This window comes from Haliotis asinina, chromosome 9, assembly GCF_037392515.1.
Source record: "Haliotis asinina isolate JCU_RB_2024 chromosome 9, JCU_Hal_asi_v2, whole genome shotgun sequence".
NCBI lineage: Eukaryota > Metazoa > Mollusca > Gastropoda > Lepetellida > Haliotidae > Haliotis > Haliotis asinina.
The window spans coordinates 37,781,132-37,805,404 of record NC_090288.1 but is presented as its reverse complement, the minus strand read 5'-3'; the positions used below and the strand labels follow the sequence as shown (position 1 = coordinate 37,805,404).

The window sequence follows — 24,273 nt, the reverse complement described above, 5'->3', positions numbered from 1 at the left end:
GACAAAAACTATTCCGACCTCACATGCTGAACAGGGAACAATGAGCAAATCAAGTCAGGAAGTTCTAACATTTAATGTACTTATTCACATTTTGTACAATTTCAGATATGTACAAATACATATACACACTGTCAAGAGTCAATTTTATACAATCTTCATAATACACCAAATATGTGCATTACAAGTGAAATGAAGGCTCCTCTCATCTTCTCTGTAACTGTTGACATAAATACACATTTCCTATTTGCTTGCTTGACAATAAGTTTAGTCCTACAGCAAAATGTATGCATAACTATGTATGTATCCCAGTACAACTGACATTTACGACACCTTTTAACACAGATAATCCTTTATATCATCTCCGAAATATTCCGTTTTGGCAACTTAATAACAGATGGACTTTCTCTGCACTTTGATACACCTGTTATGGGATAATCCAATCATAAATTAAATCCAATCAATCTATCTAGCCCAAACGTTTACATTTTTAATGTTAGAATTATTTCAGATGCAATATCTTCAATGTGTATAAGGCTTGTGGTTCAGAAAAAGAAAATGTCCACAAAATAAGCAAGACAGCTTGCCCTTACGTAACAAAATATATTTCCTTGCCTTGCCGGAAAGTGTAACAAAATCTCAATTCGTTTCTTCTTGTATTTCACAAAGCCAACAGAAACTTAGGACTTTCGTACAGTTGTACTTTGATGGGAGTTCCATTCACCTTTGCCGTAGGACTGTTCTGAGAAACGATTCAGTATTTTGTTCACCAAGCAATGGTGACAGAAGACCATAATATTAGAGCTACATCACGTATCACTGAAAGATCTGGAAAGCTGCCCCCTCTGCCTTGGCATCACTCTCCATGTCACCAGTGCTGTATTCCTTTACCACCGTGGGCATCGTCACATGGGGGTTGTATGTCCATTTTGGGTACATACGCTTGTACAAGTTCATGAGAATAGTGTCCTGAGATTTCAGTTTGCCATCAAACACACACTTCATATGGCCATGGGTTCCTGTAAAATAGATGAGTCCTGTTAGTATTCTCAAACATGTTCAACTTCAGGCCACACTATAAACAATTACAGTTGTATTCTTATACGGTGAAAATTCTTTGAGATTATTACAAATTGAGGAAAGATTGAAGTGCTGTGCATAACTGACATTTCCAACAATGCTGAAATCCACATTGACAAAATAACTCCGATAATGTAAAGGAAATGTGGGATAACAAAATTCAATCCATGGATCCAGGACCAGAAAAGGGACATTACTCTGCACAGCTAATTGCAGTATCTTGACCATTCAGCCACCCTTTCTTTTATGATGAATGAATGTCAGCTTTAAGAGTTTTTGTTGACTAGTTCAGCTGACAATTCAACACCATCCGAACATATATGCCTGTAAACATCCTGGTTGGAATTTATCTTCAGCAACTAAGGTAATCGGGTGATCAGGTTCGTTAATAGAGTTGACACATGTTAGTGTATCCCAATTGCATAGATCAAACCTCAGGCTGTTGATCACTGGATTGTTGGGTCAAGATTACAACAAACAAAACAAAAACGTCCTATTGTTACGTAATAAAGACTCACCTAACGGTTCCTTTATGTGGCCCCTCCGTCCCCATTTGGTTCTCAGCTCAACAGGTTTAAACCACAAAATGTCCTCTGAAATACAAACCAAATTCTCATGTGAGTTGAACGTAATTTAGTATGGGTAACACTGCACCAATACTGCAGGTTTTGGTAGTAGAAAAAATGACACTATCCACAGACGCCTTTGACCCACCTTATCCAACATTTAATGACCAGTACCTAATATTAAACTATCTGCCTCCTTTGAAATTCAGTAGTACAACATACTGTAACACAACCATTAAAACCTACAATAGATCTTGCATGGACTTACCTCTGTTAAAGAACATTTATCTAGCCTCATGTAAGAATGTCGAGTTTTGATTGGTCCACATGACTCTGATAAAATACCATGTACATCCATCACGATCTGCCAGCGGGAGTATACGACTTTTATACTTCCGCTGCGAAAGTCATATCCTCCCGCTACGCCTCGGTGACAACGCGAGAAGTGAGAAAAGCGTGCATCGACAAGCCTTTAGTAACGTGCAGTGCATTGAGGTCAAACGATCAGCTGATGTCAACATGGCAGCAAGTCGATTCGATGCGTGTTGTTTTGTTTTGACTTAGTGAAAACATTCAGCTAGATAAATGCGTTATCACATCGTGTCTCGGGAAATACGGGGTTTTATCAGTCCCTCATAAGGTTGTATTCCAGCTCGGGGAACTCTGGCTCAGGGAATACAACCTTACGAGGGACTGATAAAACCCCGTATTTCCCGAGACACGATGTGATAACTTATAGTATCTGATGTTGAATGAACTCACCTCTGTTGAAGAATACGTATCTGATGTATGAACTCACCTCTGTTGAAGAACATGTATCTGATGACTGCAGACCGTTTGTTAATCTTGAACGGGTAGCCACTGAGCACAGCTCTCTTGGCTACAATCCTGTCTGGGTTGACCGACAACAGGGTTCCAGTGGCCACTAGGCTCTGTTCTCCTGTAGTACACGGAAATTAAACATGTTACAAACACCATACTCATTACAAGAGTGAGTTAGTATGGTTTTATAATATGTGTATTTATAATGCGCTGAATTCCACACATAAAGCATGCTCAAAGCGCTACATTGAATGAATCCAAGCAAATATTTACAAAGCAAGGCAGAGGTTATGCTGGAACGATGGTGAAAAACAATCTGAGGAAATTTAAGCTATACATTTTAATAGTTAGTATGGTTTTACGCTGTTTTTAACAACAGTCCACCAATATCACAGACGACGACACCAAAAATGGGCTTCACACATTGTATCCATGTGGTGAATCGAACCCTGGACTTCACCGTGGCAAGCAAACTCTTTAAACTTTATGCTGCCCCACCATACGCTGTTCATTACAAGAGGTTCAAAGTGATACCTGCTGGTTTGTATGCGTGTATGTAAATAAGATATGTTACTTAGTTTGAACATCCTATTACACTGGGGCTCCTTTCAAGAAGCAACCGTGCCTAAGGTTAACCTGAACTCCCTTTCTTTAACACAGCACTAAGGTTACCTTGGTGACTTGCGATCACCTTAGTGCTTTGGGAAAGGAGGCCTGTTCAGCATAATCGAAAATAAAGACAGCTTTTCTACATTGGCAGAAATAAATTTTTTTAGTTGGCAATTCTTTGAACTAAGCTTAAAAAAGTCTTTTTTTTTTTTTTAGACTCTGAGCCGTAGCTTATACACGTCTTGTGTTGCTGCAAAGTGACCAAACACTTGAACTACAGAGAAACATTCATCTCACCATAGGCAGTTTCCTTAAACAACAGCACCGGAGAAGGTGGGAATAAGATCGGAGCATATACTGTTGCTACCACTGCTGTTCCTGTTGGCATGAACCGCTCAAACTGAAACACAAACAACACCCAAGCTTGGTTACTTACACCGATCCCATTAACATTTCAACACAGCCTAATGACAGGTGCCCAAATACATACTGGCATTCAGGGTGTTGGTACTGAATTTGCCTTCCCCACTTCATGTTTGCAAACAATGGAAATGATTGGGGAAGTAAGACACTGGTTTGATTCACACCTTATCATATCCCATGTGTGGATGTGTGCCTATGACGCATGATCAGTATGTATGATGGCGTGACAGTGTTAGACCCTAGGTTTTTTATGTTTTGTTTAACAGCACACTCAGCTATACTCTGAACCAACTCTGAACCACACCATTCTGCAATCAATAGCGAGAAACTCTTTTTCACTAACATGTACCTAAACATCACACTTCCATAAGCTGTTGTCGCAAGCAACAGTATGAAGCTAACAAATATCCCTACAAAAAGGTGGGCATCATGTTACCTTGTGTTTTGAGCCAAGTGTGTGTTGAGAGAAGATGGGATTGGCTGAGAAGCGTCGGTATCCTACATGGAAGATAAGCCTGTCCTTTGACCTGATTGGCTGCTCCACATCAGCACATTTCTTCACAACAAAATGAACCACAGATATTTTGTGTTCATGTGGGAGAAGACCAAACAGCACAACCGGCGACCCAGGGTGATACCCCTCTGAAAAAACACAACCATGATCAGATGTCAACAAAACATGCAGAGCTCGAACTGACAGAGGGGACTTGTAGTCATGTATGTGTAACTGCTGAACCTCACCAACCCAAGCACTTGCATTTTTTCAATACTGTCCAGATAAACATTTCAGAACCCTTGTGTCAACTCAATTCCAAAGAGGCACGATAACCCTGTTCCTTACTGCACAATATTATTTCAAGATTATGCACAGTCAAACATGACATCATATCTTGTTACGTAATCTTTTTATTCCACAGATCTCACACACATGGACACTTGCGTTTTATTAAATACTGTACAGAAAAACAAACTTCCAGATATTTCTATCTCACCAGTTATACCCAGTTTACCGCGAATAAACCCACACATAATTCAAGGATTAATATGCACAATCGTCACTACATTCTATACTTTCATGTACAAGCACATCATTTGAATGCAGACACCACAGATCACAGATGTCTGGACACTCACATTCCCTCAAATATCAATTAAACCATATTGTCATGGTTTCAAGTTTTAGATTTAAAATAAAAATTTGAAGAAGAAAAACATCCATACTTCAGTAGATTCTATTTCCATACACCGATGTAGACTCACCTATGAAAGCCTTGGGTACATTTGCCACATGGACTGTGACATACCATCCAGGCTGAAACAGATATTGTTGGAGGTGAAAAATCATTCTCAAAATAATCAGGCACACATCTGATTTCTGTTTAACAATCAAAGAGTGCTGATAAGTAGTTTGCAAATCTTTTACAACTGTTTCAGGCTATCACAGTTTGTTTGAGTTTTAAGCTTTTTTAAGCAATATTCAGCTAATTTTTTAAAAGAAAAGAGCTTTCCATGCAAAGTAATGTCCTCAGTGATTGTTTTCAATTATTATGTGTACTAAACTCTCCAAGCGAATGTTATGCAATTTACCAAGAACTCAAAGCCATCTTGTTACAAGATGCAACAGAGATTTGTCAAACACATTACATCAAGTGAACATAAACCTTCAGAATGGACACATATCATGATAATGAATAACAACTTCAATATACTACCGAAGAGGCATTTGGTACAGATCCTTCTATCCTTGCCACAAAAATCTTTCAAACTTTTACCAAATGACAAACACGAAGACAAATTTATCAATATCCCCCACAGTGGCAAAATTAATACATGAATGAATGCTTCGATTAATTCAATGACTGAGTCAAATGTTTTAGCATGTACAGAGCAAAGCTCTGCTCCAGATAAGAGCACTACCACTACCAAGTCAAATTTGTTGCCAAGCAAATTCACGAAATATTTTATTCAGAAATCCATAACTACCAAACAGGCACCAGTACAACACCAGTGCCAAGTTTGACGGAGATATATACACCTGGAAATTAATCAAGCAACACCCCAATTTTTTCTATTGGAGCAACTTTGAAGTGTTCTGACAATCAAAATATGCCGGGTTGATATAGTTTGACACTTTTTTATTCAACAGACGATCTCTGACAAACAACTTAAAGGGAAAAAGTATCAAGACTTTGCTTTATTGCAACGAAATCCAAATTCTTAAAACTGTCTTAAATTCATGAAAAAATGGACACAATTTACTATTCATCCACAGACGTTGTTGTCAGGTGTATTAACACAAATGTCACATGGAAAGAAAGAACAGTCATCTGAGAGTCTGCACACCGACTTTCATCAATATCTAGTGTGTCCTCCCTGCGCACGCACCACCGATTCCAGACGCCTCCTCATTCCTTGGATGAGTCTCCGGATCTGATTCTGGGGGATCCTGTTCCACTCCTCATGCAGGGCAGCCGTCAATTCGTTGAGATTATGGACTGGTGGGTCTCTCTGCCTCACACGACGGCCAATAAAGTCCCACAAATGTTCAATGGGGTTGAGGTCAGGGCTCATGGCAGGCCATGGAATTCTGTCAATTGCATTTTGCCGCAAAAAATCATTTACAGCATGCGCCCTGTGAGGTCTAGCATTGTCGTCCATAAATATGGGTCTCGTTGCCAGAGGATGGTTCTCAAAATGAGGTACCACAGCCCTGTCAAGAACCTCCTGTTGGTAACGAACACCGTTAAGGTTGCCACGGATGGTAATGATATCCAACTTGCAGTTCATGGAAATGCACCCCCATACCATAACGGAACCTCCCCCAAAGGCCACAGTCTCCTGGATGTTCCGTGGAGCCATTGCTGTGTTCCTCTGCCTCCAGACCCGAGTACGACCGTCCACCATGTGCAGCAAGAACCGGCTCTCATCTGAGAAATGGACCTTCCTCCAAGAGGCAATGTTCCAGTGCAAACGGTCATTACACCAGGCCAGTCGGGCTGCCTTATGGGCTGGAGACAGTCTGGGTCGCTTGATTGGCCTCCTTGCCCGGTATCCTGCAGCTTTCAGACGATTCCGAACAGTCCTGTTCGAGATGGGTCTCCCTGGAAGCCACTCCTGTCTCAACCGAGAGCTCGAGTCGAAGGACCTGCGCCGTACAAGTCTCAGTAAAGCTCTGTCCTCCCGGACTGTGGTCTTCCTGGGTCTTCCTGGTCTAGGCAGGTCTTTAACTTCATTAGTGGCCCGGTATTTTTTCAAAAGTTTTGAAATTATGGAATGATGTCGTCCGATTTGAGTCCCGATTTGTCTTAGAGACATACCAGCATTCCTCATGCCGATTATTTGCCAACGAGTGGCCTCTGATAATTTCCTACGTGCCATGACATTGAAATGAATGAAAAACCGAATGCAATCGACAACCTGCGCTTGTAAACACCCCAGGGAAAAAGTGCATTTTTCGAAAGTTGAGGTTAAAGCAATGCACGTGCGCTGTGCAAGCTTCACGCGCGTCATATCAACCCATGAAAAGCTCATGCTGTATGTCAATACATCAAAATTGAATAATCAATCATCAAAATTACTTCGTTAAACTTTGTTAAGTTTTTATGTGTCTTTGAATTTGGTGTTGCTTAATTAATTTCCATATGTATATTTTAGTTATTTGCCATTGTGCAATTGTGAAGCGCTATATCTTGCCCACAAAAATTAGAACGTCCTATATTGTTGGGCCTCATTGACAAGGTATCAACAAACTCAAAGATACACCTATGCTCCATATTACCATGGCTCCTTCTTCAGTGTCCTCCTCGACACATCGCTTTCTTGTCCGTTTGAAGTTCTCAAACTGGAATATTCGGGCATAGTCCGAGGGCAAGTTTTCTTTAGGATCCCAGGGAGACGTTCTGAAGCTCTTCAGTCCCCGGAATCTGTGACAGTAATTGATTACTACAGCGATAGGATTACAATGCCTCATCGGCCTCCAACAGCAAACTAGAGATGTAACAAAACATTAGACAATAATCTTGTTAATGTCATACCTTTGTGGTCAATCCACTTCACACCCTATTACAGGTCATGTCAGACAGATCTTTCACAATCTGACCAGTGAAACGACTAACAAGAATTCAATAAGCCAATCAGGAAACAGCTTCCTCTAGCTCTTCCACACTCGTTTAAGCATTCAACTTCCATTTCATACTATGGTTTGAAAACTGTTCAGACAAACTTCTTGATTCAAAATTTGAAACAGTAAACCCTTGAGAATTCTAGAACGTCAAGTGGATCATGGACTCTGTGTTGCAATACTTAGGAGGAGAAGTAGAGATGTTTGTACTCAAGCTAGGGAAAATGTCCATTTCAAGTCTGGATAAAAGTTGTTTAACAAACCATCATTGATTCAAACCGCTTTTATTGGTTTGTATTACAAGGGGGCAGGCGCAGTAGTTGGAAATGTGAAACAAATGCATGTCCGGTACATGCTGACATTCACCTAGTTAAGTTGAAAAGAATTCTGGGATTTAAATGTTCAACTGGCAAGGTAATACATCCCAAATGACGTTTAGCCCATCTCTTGAGCAGCATTTTGACTGGTTCAATAAAAGGTCATTTTGATCTGACCCCCCAGTGAGACATAATCAAATCTGATTCAGTAGCAACATCTAAGATCTGATTTGAATGAGACTGCAGAACAAAATGATTACAAGAAAACAAATGTCATGGCTAACACAAATCAGAAGTACAGGTAGTGCTACTTCCAACTACGCAATAGCCATAATCCTCTAGCATCAGTGAACGACCAATCCAAACCATGAGGCTTGGACTGGAGATACACAATGCATTGTTACATGATTGAGCAATTGGATCTGTATGACAAAATCAGAAATACATTCAGTGCTATCAGTCAAATCAGTACCCTAAAATGGACTGATCTGGATGGCTTTTTTTTGGCATTCCTACTTTATAGTTCCAGGTTTGTTAACACCAGTGAGAGATTCAGGCCGGAGGGAGGGAAGGAGGGAGAGAGCAAAGTAAGCATACGTTTACACTGCTTTTAGCAATATTCCAGCAATATGAAGGTCACCAGAAATGTGTTTCACACACTGTACTCATGTCAGGAATCGAACCTTGATTTTGTAAAATGAAGAAATACTTTAAGTACTAAGATACAACCACCTCAAACTTATTTAAAAGTGCAATGGTGTATGGTACCTTGCAAATCTTGACCTGGCTGTGACATTAGCTGGCGTGTCTACTTCATCTGGGAACTGCACATGCTGTTTCTCTTCCTTCAACTTTGCTAGCCTGAAAAAGTATTTTGAATTCTTATTACTTAAATTGTCAAATAAATCCTACAGTCAGCACTAAATAGATATCACATGTTCTTATTCTAATTTTAAGGATGTCAATTTGACTCAACTAATGTGACACTGTTCAGCTGAGAAGAAAATGTAATTTTTATCAGAAGTAGGTACTCAAAACACTGCTTGAGAGAACAAGGGAGATAACTCTAATCATACACAACCTCCTTGAAATGGGGTGTGTGAGTTTAGTTTCACGCCACTCTCAGCAATATTCCAGCTATATGGCAGCAGTCTGTAAACAATTGAGTCTGGACCAGAAAATTAAGGGATCAACAGCATGAGCATTGATCTATGCAACTGGGAACCAATGACAAGTGTCATATAAGTCAGCGAGCCCATTAGTCCCAGGATCAATGACAGTCTGGATCTATATCAATTTTCCACACTGAAAGAACGTTCAATAAATAAAAGGCCTACAGACATTATTTTTTATACATTTAGAGAGAGGCAAAAAAGGGCAAATTACCAAAAATCATTACTAGAGAAATAGCACACTTTAACAACTTTAAAGGGATGGTCAGTCTAAGTAAAATTATTCTCAGTGTATTCTAACACTAACAAACCTTAGCTAGGTCAAGTAACCTTTGAGCAACCTATGACTGTGCAATCAAACAAGAGACAGTCGAATGGATTTAACCATTCAGACAAAAGCTACTGGTTCAGGTTTGGTGGGAATTATCTCCCAAAAGTCACAGTACGGGTTAAAAATTAATTATGAATATGATCATGAAGGAAAAGAATCACTCTTACATTTGCATGTCCTCATCCAGGTCCATTGCAGCATCATACTTAGAGGGGTCATCTTCAGCTATTGTCACCTGGGAAAAAAAGAATTGTCATCAATTATATACTGTAAATCACGAATTTTTTGCATCATGATATTTTTGTGAGTGGCGACCAACAGACGTTTTTATATCACGATATTTTTGCGACTTGCCTAATTCTCAAAACATAGTTTAGTTTGACAGTTTCAAAGCTTACATGCATCTGAACGTTTTATCTGAACTAAATCCAATCGCATCTTAAAGTTTGCCGCTAATCTTGAACACCATTCAGTGGAGTACTTCCGCATGTATGCAATCAGTGATGTTTTCCTAACAACAACACTTGCTGCATAGGCCATATAAGCTTAAAACAGTTCAAAGGGATTAAATCAAATGGAATGACTCTAATAAATTGGCACTGATGAAGGACCAGTTTAGTCAGTTTCGGCAAAGCTGTTGATCTCCAGATAAGTGTCATGAAACCTATCCACGCCCGCTGGATGGTCTCAGCCTTTCAAACAGTCTCTAAGAAATGTGCATTGCGTGGTTGGCGCCTGTCTGGACTATAGGACGTACTGATTGAGTGACTTTTGTTCAGGTATCCATTGTTTGACATGTGACATGTGAGTACGAGTAATGCTAGTAATTAGTCATTCTTCACGTTGCTGTCATTGCTTAATACATGTATTGTCTAGGTCTATTGGTAATTATATGAACTGGTGAATAATAAAGCGAAGATAGGACTGGCTGTTTGCTGATTATTCATTGCATTCTACCAGCAAATTGCGTCATGATATTTTTGCGAGCTCAAGTCATTCGCAATTGTCGCAAAAATATCATTCTCGCAAAAATTTAATGATTTACAGTATCTGCGTAGCGAGGGAGCTGTAGGGGTATCACGCCAAACCCTTGATTCCCAATGTCCAAGAAAAAGAATTTGAATACTGCTGAGTGGCATTAAACAACTAGTGTGTAGATAGATAGACCACCCATTGCATTTATTGGGAGCAAGCAAAGGTTACCTATTTATACCATCTGGTGTAAACCCTTTCAAAACTTACAGTCTCATATTCAGTTTTGTCATCATCATCGTTCAGATCTTCCTCACTAGAATCATCTTCCTCCTGGGCCTCCATGTCAGCATCCATTTCCTCATCTGAATCTTCATCACTGTCGCCACCTTCCTGAAAATAGGATTACATTCAAAACGTGTCAGGATATTATACACAACCACCTATAATCTAGCCAGTGTTCGAAATGCCTGCCTGTCTGCCCAACGTCCAGGACACGTTATTTTAAACATGGACTACCAGATTCTCAAATGCACCTCCCTAACAGTCAGTGTAAATCATTATTATTCTACAAGTTTTAATTAAATTATACATTAGTATTTTTTGAGGGCAGGTAAGTTTTGGTCAGGGCTGGTAAGTTTTACATCTAACCTGCCCTGTGATTTGGTTGAAATTTTCATACCCTGATATAACCCTGTTTTATAAAGTAATCTAAGTTGTAAGGAGATCCCAACTCTCATACCTTAACATACGATAAGTATGTGAACACAGTCAGCAGCCATTTTATCCATTTAATCACTCACATGTGCGGAACACTCTAAACTAGAGTTCTAGTGAGTGAGTGTGGTTTTACACAGCTTTTAGCAATATTCCAGCTAACAGATGGCAGGGTAAATCAGAAATGGGCTTTGCATACTGTACCCATATCAGGAATCGAACCCAGGTCATTGGCGTGATGAGCGAATGCTTTCACCACTAGGCTACCTAAAAGACCCTGTAGTCACAGGGAGCGTTACTATATTGAGGTGGTGATCTAATTTCCGATAAATACTTGAAACAAGCAAATCACAAGATTCAATCTAGGAAGAACTGATTGTGACAGCTCTGAAGGAAGCAAGTAGGCTACATGTCTTCATACACATAAAGGGCAGATAACCTACCTCTTCATCACTGTCTATGATCCAAGCAGCCTGGTAGTCTGATGTTCCCTTTGGTACTCTCTTCACTATTTTTTTCCTTGACTCGGATTCAGCTGTTACAAAACAAAAGATTCAAAACTGACCACATCAGCATTTCAGAAAAATGTTCAATGAATGACAGATCTCCACAGCAACAGAATGAGTGAGTTTAGTTTTACGCTACATCCAGCAACATTCCAGCTATATGGCGGCTGTCTGTAAATAATCGAGTCTGGACCAGACAATCCAGTGATCAACAGCATGAGCCTTGATATGCACAATTGGGATTCGATGGCATATGTCACCCAAGTCAGCGAGTCTGACCACCCAATCCCGTTAGTCGCCTCTTACGACAAACAGAATCACTTTAGTGGCAAGCATGGTTTGCTGATGGTCTATTCTACCGTGAACCTTCACGGGTCCCATAGCAACAGAAACTCAAGTGGACAAAGTACAAATTAGAGTTTGTTCAGCTTTTAGAAAACCACACCAGGATATACTAAGATGGGCGTACACATAAAAAAACTGATAATTAATAGTACAGACACACGTTAGCCAAGACCCGGTTGTATCAACGCGTAATTATGTAATCATCAATTAAACACTAATCATTGATTAAATTCCTAATGTTTGATTAGTTAATGAAGTGTTTAAATATGGCTGTATATACCCTTATTTAAACACCCATTAACTAACTCTGCCTCTAATGAAGGTCCCGTCATTAAACAATCCCCTAATTATTACCCATGATGCATTGCGGGTCAATACTAATCTTTTGTCTGCATGATGGCTGTCGTCAGAAATCATAGTAAAAATTTTGAAAGTTGTAAAATACAACTTCTAACAGACCTAGGTCAAGGTTTTGTTTGCGTCTTCAAATGCAAACTAACAGGAACACCATTCCCAATGACAAAGAGAAACAGATATGGGACAAAATAACGGCCGAGATCAATAGCTTAGGGGTAAGGAACAGAACGGCGACACAAATCAATACAAAATGGGACATTATGTCTCAAAATGAAAAAATGAGTTTTTGGATAAGAAGTTGATGAAACGTTAAGCTGCCTGCCATGTTGATACGGCTAATAATGAGTTAGTGATATCCCCAATGCTTCATTAGCTTAATGATGGATTAATGAAGGGGTTCCTTTATTAAGGGTTTCATGCCAGGGAAGATAAGCAATGATTAACAAATAATTGTATAATTAACAATTAAAGCTTTAGTAAAGTTTGATACAACCGGGTCCAGAATTCAAAACTATTCATTCTGTGCAAACTTTGTATTATTTTTGTGCTCTTCTTAACATAAAATACTGAAATATCTCAATAATCACCATGACTAACTTTAATAAATATGCTGAACTGGGTTACATTAACTTGGTGTGAAAAACAAAGCCAATTCAGACAATTCTGCAGCTGTCCATGAAAAACAAATACTTCTACAAAGCTGATTTATGCTGGTCATCACATACTCAAGACATAAAGCACTGTAATCCATGATTGCCATAAAGGGTGACAAATGGGACCAGCTGGTCAGGCTCGCTGACTTGGATCACACTTCATCAGTTAAGAAATGAGCAAAGCGAGGAATGGAGATGGGACTTTTCAAAAAGGGGATTATCTGAATCCAACTGTGATTCTGAACTGCTGTCAGAGTCCTCTCTGACGACGACAGGTTTAATAGTGGATAAACAACTCTCTTGCCAATATTTAGTTTTAATAACCTTTGCCACTTTAGTTAGATTGCAATTCATTGGTCCACTTTTGAACCAAACAGACCGTAAGAATCAGAAGGTCAAACTCGACCTGGTTGAAGCATGTTAACAGATCGTAATGATGAAGATACAGTCTGGGAATGGCATTCACTGATTCAGCATGCACATAATCATACCTTCTGCCAGTTCTTCCTCCGTCGGCCATGTTTGTTCACCCATCATTGGGTCAGGCAGCACCTCACTGTCCAGGCTCTCCTGCTTGCCGGGGTCACAACGCTCCAGCACTCTCACCTCACTGTGGGGATCTTCACACTCCATCTCCACATCCTACAGCAACACAACATCACAGCTGTCATCCAGATTGTTCCCTTGCATCATCATGGCTATAGTTACAGGTATGTACAGTTAACAGTAATTAGCCTTAACGGCTAGCATACTCAGTTGGCTTGTTTAATGTCAAACAATCCTAATGGGTGGTGAGTGAGTGAATTATGTTTTACTGCACTTTTAGCAATATCCCCATATTATGACTGACTAAAAACAAAAAGAAAGGGCGTCACACATTTGACTCAAGTGAAAAATCGAACCCAGGCATGAGCGAGTGAATGTGTTTAGTTTGACGCCGCTTTTGGCAATATTCAAGCAATATCACTGCAGGGGAGAGCAGATATGGGCTTCACACACTGTTCCCATGTGGGGAATCAAACCCAAGTTTTTAGCGTGATGAGCAAACACATTAACCACTAGGCTACACCCATAACTCTACTCAGACATGACAGACAAATGGTTCAACAACCTGTCTGATGCTGACAGCAGCATTAACAACTCTCTCACTTTCCACTTCATACTCATCCAAAACAAACCTGGGCCTAGATGTTCTAAGCTATCTTAACGCTAAGATAGTCATATGTTAATGTTAATGAATGGTACTTATGTCTATCTTAGTGCTAGAGAGTTTAGAAATCTGGCCCTAATCTAACATACAGTCATAACCAATGTGTTTGTTCCTTCATTCGCGGGAAAAACATGAGGTGCGTGATCGAAGATATCTGTTCCATGTTAAGATCACCTTAACCGAAAGTAGAGGCAGGATTTACATACCTGATTCTTCCTGTGCTGCTTCCCAGGGTGCAGGTTCAGGGGGTAGGGATCATCGGGGGCGTCTATCTGCAGCATCTGGAAGTCCCCCCATCCTGGGATGTGCACAAGTCTGTTCACCGACAGCGTCTTTCCTCGCAGGTACCCTGTCACCTTTAGCGTCCCAGTATCACTCTAGCAAACATCAACAATGAATAGGTTACCTTGGAAACCAGAATACCCACGGCCCTATCTATCGATTCGCTGGCAAACATTTACAGTTTCAAAATCAAAATTCAACAGCTCTTATGAACTGTTGTATAAGGCATCCTGTTATCCAGCTATTCGCATGTAAAAGTTTTACACTAGCATAGATTCAAAAACTCAGAATAAAAATATAAATCTACATGCATGAATCACAATGAAGTGGATCAAAGGTATTTTAAGTTTGGACTAATTTGCAAACCGTCTGCAATACTTTAGTGATGTGATTTCTGCAAATTTCACAGTTTGACCATGCCAAACTTTCACCCACTAATGATATGATCCTTATCAGTAGATGCATCATCAACTCTTCCTTATGTTTGTGAAAATTACATGTTGTAATGAACTTATAACCATACGCAAAGAAAAATTATTTTTCACAAAAATCAAACTGAAACACCACACAGGTATGTCTTTCTCACCTCAGTATTATCAAGTTCAAAACTGATCTCTTCTCCAATGACATGTGGCCTCAATTCCCTATATTGGACGTTACGCAACTTCTGATTGGTTATTTGTCTGATGACCAGGAGTGCATCTTGACTGGTGTCCAAAGAATGAAACTTTTCAGCAGGAAATCTAGTGAGCAAAATTGTCAATATTATTAGGCCATGAAAGGCCATGCCTTGACATCCCACATGTTGTGATTTTGATCTAGGGGAGATAACTCTTAACTTGGAAGAAATGTACTTACACATAAACCCTGTCTATCAATTGTTTCAATATGTCAGTAATAACGCAAGAAGCACCAGAAATGGACGTTACATCATGTCAATGTGGGTTATTGAATTTAAATTTTTGCCACTATGAGTGATTGCTTTAATCACTAAAATACCCTTTTTGTACAAAATGGTTCACAGACACAGTTTACAAAACATTCTGAAGGGATGAATATACATGTAGTTGTTACATGACAAGTGTAACATGGCATGTTATAACACAAAAACACTGTTTACAAGTTCAATTCTTCATCAGTCTTTGCTACCCATTAGCAAATAGTCTAACAATATAGTAGTTCATATTGTTGTTTTATACATACATCTATTTTACCTCACCTTTTCTCAATTTTCCTTTGCATTAGTTTTCGTGTTTCAGATTGTTTCTTCATTGGCAGGCTTTTAAAACCCTGTCAGAAAACACCAATGAAAGATAAAGATACAATAGTCTAACTGGTACTAGAGTACAGCATTCTTCCTAGGGCTGCCAATCAGCTGAGCAAAGTCCACTTTTAATCAAACGATATTCTACATTTATATACTAATACATGCTGCATTCCCTCAAAGTCTATCTCCAATAAGTTAAGTAACAAGGAGACAGTCACTGCAACAGCAAAATACTCTTCATGAATATGTCTTCTAATTATGATTATGACAGAATGTCAATGTTTTGGTGTGCATATGACACAGTGAAAGCAGAGCAAAGTTTCAAAATTCTGCTCCGGAAATGAACACTACCATCAAATTCTGTTGACAGTTGAGGTTGAACTTGTTGCCATGGAAACACAAACAATATTTTATTCAGGTATCTAAACCTATCAAAAAGCACCAATATGCTAACAGATCTATCTATGCACCAAGTTTGGTGAATAAATAGTGAACACTTTCAAAATTCTACTCTGGAAAAGACCCCAACCACCAACTTCAGTCAAAGTCACACTTGTCATGGAAAACACAAAAAATAAAATTCACACTCTGGTGTAACCCCAAAAGGCACATCTAGCGACCATGGTGAACATGGAGAACATGTGTACTAAATTTGAGATCTGCTCTGAACAAGATAACATCTTCAAAGCAACAGTCCTGGTTATGTTTCCATGGAAACTGCAAAATATCTAATTCATATACCCTAAAAGACACATCTAAGGATCAAGTATGATGAGGCTAGCATGGAATTTGGAAGATCTGCCCTAGACAAAATGGCATCTTCATCATCAGTCAGAGTCACAGCCTAAATCATGTTTCCATGGAAATCGCAAAACATAAAATTCACATCTAGACAATATGACATCTTCATCATCAGTAGGAGTCAAAACCTAAGTCATGTTTCCACGCAAATTGCAAAAAATAAAATTCATATCTGGGTCTAACCCCAAAAAGGCATATATAGGGATCATGCTTGATGTATCAAGTTTGCTTGAATTATCACGAATAGTTTAGGAGATAATGCTGGGGCCAACAGAAATGGGATTTACACACAGTACCCATGTAGGGAATGAACAAACCCCAAGCCTTCAGCATGATACGAGAACACTTTAACAATCACCCTTCACCATCACCCTTTTGATCATGGGAACTAGATTCAAAATGTAGCTATGGTTAGATCCTGGGTATTTCTGATACTGCAGACACAAATGGTTAGTGAGGACTGGGATAAACTAGAACTCTGTACTGTTTACTCACATTACAGACGAAGACAGCTGCCGGCATGCCCTGACCATAGAGGCAGCTGAGGCAGTGTTCTCCATATTTGTCGATGACGTTGTCGGTGGACACTGCACAAAGCAATGTATCGGCGACCTTGGCTGCATCCAATAGGGCATACAAGTTTCCATATTCTGGTGTGAAGACTGACACTCTCTGCTTGAAGCGAGGAATACTGCAACATAAATACTCTAGTGCTATAGAAAACATCATCTAAAACACATCTCATATTAGGTATTACACTTTTCTTCTTATTTCTTATAAGGATTACACTTTCTTTGTACAGATTCTAGTACTTTCGTTGGGTTGAGTCACATCAGAGCTCCAGATATGATTTAACTCATGTGGTACTGTACGTACTGTATTTATTTGATGTGGGTATTATGAATGTTGAGTGGGTATTTCATTTTCTGTTACCAAATGCTTTCAAATATGTGGGTATTTCAGTGATTTTACTCCCTGAAGACTTCAGTGAAGTATTTGCCATTAAGTTTAGTAGTCAGGTATGTATAACTTAAATATTATGGAAATGATTCCATAAAAAATCATTCATTCTGTACTGACAGTACAAGATTAGTCCTATACTAACTGTACTACTTGATAGCAATCAATGTCATTTTTGTTATGCAAGCGATTTATATGTAAATATTCTGTATGCATATGTTTTAAACTCTTTGCGTGTTGTAAATGTTTAATGCTCAATGTGTACGCAATGATAATTTTCAACTTGAAATTTTATATGTGTATGTTTTCAAGATATGCTGCATTACTGGGCCACTGTTCCTGATTTGAACCAACTCAGACACCAAATCATCACACACAAAGTCCGCCATCACTCATCCTCAGGAGCCTCAACATAAACACGGAGGTCGGGAAACTGGTAGTCTAGATCACAGTCTTTGTGTACCCATGTGTGCATCATCTGCCTTTCCCATGTCAGTTGCTGAGATATTGACTCATGTTAGTTCAACACTGCTATGAACTGCATTTTAAGCAATGTCAACTTGAACCCAACCTGATGAAGCTTTTTATGTTTACACTTACTTTGAGTAAGGTGCTGACAAGTATAGGAACGTATTCCAGATGAGTCTGGAGTTGTTCGAGTCTAAAGTCACAGGTACATAGCAGGCCTAAGGGACCCAACTCTATACTGAAAATTGCAGTACCTTTTTATGACTTGATCATCTGTGGCCGAAACATTTTGGTTTTTTAATCGTATAGACTTAAAGTCTTTTATCCACAAAAGACATTTTCCTTTTCCTTAATTGTTCTTTAAAGCTGTCCTCAGTGATATTCCAACTATATGATGGTAGTCTGTCAATAACTTAATCTGGGCCAGACTATCCAGTGATCAACTACATGAGCATCAATCTACACAACTGGTAGATGATGTAATGTGTCAATCATATCAGAGAGCCTGACCACAAGATCTTGTTGGCCAAAATCTTGCAATGAACGAAGGCAGTGGATGACCAATTCCAAACCAGATCTCCATGTGTTAATTTAACTGTAGCTTCAGGAATAGCATCACAGTCAAAATACACAATCACAATCATGTTTCTGTCATTCATATACATGTGAATGAAGTAATATTATCATCACTACATGCACAAAAGTGTAGAAACTTTAATCTGAAATAACTGCAGGCAACCACAAGCTTCTGACAAGGCAACGTCAAGATATCACAGTGCTCAACAGAAAATTTAGTTGTGAAGAAATATACACTTTGAGGTTAAATAGACTGACTGACTGAGTTTGGTTTTATGCCACTTTTAGCAATATTCCAGCGATATCACAGCGGGGGACACCAGAAAATGGGTCTCACACATTGTACCCACGTGGGGAATCGAACCCCGGTTTAACCACTAGGATACCCCACCGCCCGAGGTTAAATAGAAGAGAGTAAACCTAAAAAGAGTTTATATTACACAGCCCTGTTACATGTGCTGAAAATGTAAACAGGATGAATAAATGCAAAATAACCCTGATACAATGAACCTGTATCTTCATTTGCGACAAATGAATAATACTCATTTCAAATCTCTTTAAAGTGTTGGTTTACCTCTGTGGAACCAGTAAAAGAGCACTTACCTCAGATGCAATATTCCTTGTTCATTCTGTTTGACTACTGCAGACTCATCAGCGACCTTCAGTAGATCCAGGAGAACGTTGGTATCTATATTCCGATCCAGAGATACCACTACCTAATATGGAAAATGGTTAATTGTACTGTATGCTGGGTAAAATCAATAGGATTGTTGTGTGTTTCTTGTTTAAAACCACACTCAATACCAAAACAGTTTGTAAATAATCAAGTATGGACGAGAAAATCCAGTGATTATCATCATCGGTCTACAAAACTGGGATATGATGGCATCAGCTAATCTACCCAATCATGCTAATTTGTCTGCTAATGTTAATTGTCTGCTATGTTTCATGAAAATCAAACAGAGAATCAGACACTGTATGGAGTGAGTTTACTTTACGCTGCATTCAACAATATTCCACCTACATGGAAGCAGAGTATAAATAATTCAGTCCAGACCAGACAATGCAGTGATCAACAGCATGATCATCAATCTACACAATTAGGATACAATGATATGTGTAACTAACAGCATGATCATCAATGGTGATACAATGACACATCAACGAAATCATTACCACCGATCTTGTTTGTCACTTTAATGACAAGCATGGGCCATCGAAGATGAGTTCTGACCTGGATCTACATGGGTTAGATGTTGTATTAGGATCATCACACCATACTAACAGATTTTAAACATGTTCAAAGAATCATGTTTAGCAACTTTTTCTCAGCAGCAATAGTTTTATCAACCTGACTCAAGTCAGCACAGTGAGTGAGTGAGTTTTGTTTTACGCCACTTTCAACAATATTCAAGTAATATCGTCGCAGAAAAGACCAGAAATGGGCTTCACACACTGTGTCCATGTGGGGAATCAAACCCAAGTCTTCGGCATGATTTGCAAACACCTTGACCAAATGAGTCATCAAAACTATTTTTGCTCGTGCTTCTGAAAGGCATGTCATACACATTACGATGTCATGAAGAAGATTTGTGTGTCCATGGCAACAGCTGAAGGAAAGTAGGTCTGCTTCAATGCGATGGCACACCTTATTCTTATATGAGGTAAATCTGCAAAGAATAAGCTTTCAGAAAATATTTCAATAATGTGCCTGTAAGATTGGCACATAGGTCAAAATCGTCGCCAAAACATTTTTGCTTGTGCTACTAAAAGGCGTCTCTCATACACATGTAACAATGCTGTGAGGAGGATTTGTGTGTCTGTGATAACAGTGGGTGGAAAGTAGATCTGTTTGAATGCATCGTTTACATGAAAACATTCTTACAAGATGGAAATCTGCAATGAATATGCTTTCAGAAAATATTAAAATAACATTACTGTGAAGTTGGCACATTGCTAAAAAGTGTCATGTAACCTGACTATTTTTGCTCGTGCTTCTGAAAGGCATCTCTCGTACGCATTACGGTGTTGTGCGCATGGTTTGAGTATCTGTAGCAAGTGGAAAATAGGTGTGTTTCAACATGATGGCACAGCTATGTGCATTTGTGTACATGAACAAGTACTTATATGAGGTCAATCTGCACTGAATAAGCTTTCAGAAAATATTGATATAATGTTTCTGTAAGATTGACCCAAAAGTCAATATAATTCTCAAAAACTGACTTCTTTTGCCTCTCGTATGTGTAACAGGGCTGTGAAGAGGATTCGTGTGTCTGTGGCAAGCAGTGGGAGGAAAGTAGATGTGTTTCATCACAATGGCACACTTACACACGTTCGTATACACAAAAGCGTTCTTACATGAGGTAAGACAACTTTGAACAAACTTTCAGGATGTATTAAAATTATTTTCTGTGAAATTGGCACATACGTGAAAATGTCAAAAATCGACTTACAATAATAAGTTACATGACAGCAAACTTAACTTACACAGGTGATTAATAGATTACACTTCTAACAAATGAGATAGTCCATAATTATATTTTGTATTAATTTATGATACCCTCAATGGTGCAACACAAGAAAAGTCACTTCTAAGCAAGTAGTAAACATGTTTCAACACAACAACAGACAGGTGTGCATGCATGTGTTTTGAAAACTGTATATATATATATATCGAATCTATGATGAAATAGCTTTCAGAAAATAATATATGTAAGTTTCTGAAAAATATGCACATAGGTGAAATTTATTGTTGAATATCATCAAATTTTGCTTAAATTTTGCTCATTTTTGTCAGTATTTGACTATTCAGTTCCCTCTTTATACATTTTTATTCATGTCATCCAATAACTTGAACATCTATCAATGACTGAAGCAAATTTTGTTTAATTACTTTCATAAATAACACTTTAAGACAACTTTTTTGTGACATGTAGAATTTCTCCGTCAGTGATCAGGCAGTCACACGTATGAGCGCCCCATCTTCGGTACTCACTTGTACACGTAATGGAGATCGTCTCACGAACATGTCACATCCTCTATGGTAAACCACCATCCCTCAGAACAGAGAGGTTTTACCAATACCAAAAAGGACTTTGAGAAACACCAAGAATGGGCTTGATATGTACCTATGTGAGGTATCAAACAACAGACCTTTCCATGATGAGGAAATGCTTTATAAACTTGGCTACCCTATTGTCCATATTCTTCAGTAAGTGCCAGTTATAACTTTTCAAATCCTATTTTGTCATAGCTGTAGCATCCATGTTAGATCTAGGTTAGCACTGGTCTTCAGTAACCCTTGCTTGTCATGAGAGGAGACTAACAGGATTGGGTGATTAGGCATGTTCACCTGGTTGACATGTCATCATATCCAAACTGCATTTATCAATGATCATGCTGTTGATCACTGGATTGTCTGGACCAAAGTTGATTATTTACAAACTCCTGCCATATACTATGATATAGCTGGAATACCCATACCCATTCTATCTCTTATTCCACTGTTGTATGGTAACCAGAAAGTACTAAGGTCAAGAAATAATCAACTGATGAAATACATTACAGACACAACATCCTGAAGTTACATCCAAACATAGATCCATTTATGAATTGATCATTATTTTATACTTACCACAAAGTGTGGCGGTGTATTTGTTCCACCTCTGTTTCTCTTCTTTTCTAGAACCTCATCCCTCTTCTGTTTTCTCATTTGTAGTGCCTTCAAACAGATACATACATGAGCAAGCATACATAACTGTACTACAACTCAAACTGTGCAGCTGCTTAAGAATTCATAACAGCTGCTTAAATGGTATAAGCACAAGACATTTTAGAACATTTATTCATTCTTGTGCAGAGTTGTTCACACCTGACAGATTCTGCAGTGTTTATATTATTACATTGTATGTTTTGCTTAACAAGGTATCTCTGATAACATGTCTTTTAATCAAAATTCGGTGAGACCAGATTGCAGAAAAACAAGGGCTAAATAAATCTGAAAAGATGTTCCATCAAAATGGCCATTTAATTTAGGCTTAAATAACATGTAGGGCCACAGTGCCAGAGAAGAAACAGCCAATAACACATTAACTGAAAAAATATCTGATAACTGCATGGATGTTGATATTTCAGACAAGGCTGGGAATAAATAATAGGAATAACTGGAGAATAACAAATGTAAATAGAGTGAATCATACTGTATGAACTTTTAATTAATTTCATGACCAGCCAGAGATGTGGATAAACACAGTCAGCCCACAAATCAAACAATCATGGAAGGAAGTTGGATCAGGAAAAGGGTCTTTGAATGCGGGCAGAATTAAAGGAGAGATGTCAACATATTTATCATGACATGCATCGATTTTTTCCCTATATGTATCAGTGCCATCACTATTAAATGACATAAAAAGACGTGAAGGACAAAGTCATTAAATATGGGGTAACATACCAAACTCTAATGATCAAAGAGATACACAGTGTAAGTCAGCAACTTTTGTCTGTTAACATGATTAGCGCAACAGTTTTACAGAGTGCTGTCAGAAAGCTAACCCGAAAATCATTTACCTGATTTCTTCTTTCTGCTTTCTTCATAGATTGACGGTTCTTTTTAGAAAGGACTTTAACATTTACTCGACCTGAAACGAGGAACATGTGTCTACATTATCAGGAAAGACTTGCCCCATCATTACTTGTTTCACAACAATCAATACTACTTAAATTTAACAAAGGATACCATTTATGTAACGGTAAAATCTGCTAAACGAAAAGCAATATTGATGTGGAAAGTGACATCTTGGGGTCTCAAGAACAGTGTTCTTTCTATGAATCTTTGATTCAGTATGCTATTAACTACAACGTAGAACAAAACCTTTAGTCTCTCTCTCCAGCTGTCCTTTGCTTTTATGTTTTCCATGTTTGTGTGCTTTGTTTTGTTGTTTTAAAGGCCCAGGCCTATGTGACTTCTGTGGTTCGACAGCCATGTTGCAATACCACGTGCAATGGACGAGAAACCGGTTTTAGAATCCAATGCTGAAACAGCACAAAACTCATTCCAGAATGACAAAGAAAAACATATCTTTTTCCATTGAAGAATACTCAAGAACGGTAACTCCCTATTACGTTCCTCTAGCACGCTAGTGAGCTATATGTATATGATCAGGAAGACTCGCAAAAGAGTGAAATAGTCTAGTTATTCGGCCTAGTTGTATTAACATTACCATGCACAAATATGCAAAACATACTAGTGGTAAAAGATACCCATGCTTGATGTATAAACGTCAACGATAACATACAACATATATGGGTGTTTGTTGTCTTATGCCGCATTCAGAAATATTCCTGCCACAGGGGCTTGTAACACTAAAACTGCCATCAATGAATTTATTGTCACGAATTTTATATAGTGCTATGACCTTCGTCTGTGACACCACATGTAACCAGTTTTAGCGTTACAAGCCCCAGTGATTGCAGCGACGTTGCGGCGGTCTGTGAATAATCAAATCTGGACTAGACAATCCAGTGATTAACATCATGATCATCGATCTACGCAAATGGAATAGGGTGAGGTGTGAACCAAGTCCGTTCGTTAATATGGGAACTTTAATTTTATCAAGAGGTATGGCACGCTTGAATCACGTCACGTTTGTGGAGAAAGGGCATGGGTATTATTGAATACACACTGCCATCTAGAAAGCGTGAATTGAAACATACATATATGTAA

The 24,273-nt window shown here is 38.7% G+C and overlaps 1 protein-coding gene across 1 annotated transcript; it reads right to left on the bottom strand.

Moving 5' to 3' along the window:
* Positions 1–57: 57 nt before the first annotated feature.
* On the bottom strand, positions 58–23,557 carry LOC137295679 (pre-rRNA-processing protein TSR1 homolog). Its single transcript, XM_067827156.1, has 20 exons — positions 23,422–23,557; positions 23,118–23,188; positions 22,186–22,272; positions 19,155–19,267; positions 17,043–17,238; positions 15,699–15,769; positions 15,066–15,222; positions 14,404–14,574; positions 13,479–13,629; positions 11,570–11,661; positions 10,680–10,802; positions 9,605–9,672; positions 8,703–8,795; positions 7,276–7,420; positions 4,758–4,809; positions 3,934–4,139; positions 3,372–3,474; positions 2,443–2,583; positions 1,596–1,670; positions 58–1,016 (listed from the first exon to the last, which is right to left on the bottom strand). The coding sequence occupies exons 1-20, from the start codon at positions 23,531–23,533 to the stop codon at positions 814–816; spliced, it is 2,430 nt and encodes an 809-aa protein (XP_067683257.1). The 5' UTR covers positions 23,534–23,557; the 3' UTR covers positions 58–813.
* Between the last annotated feature and the right edge of the window lie 716 nt (positions 23,558–24,273).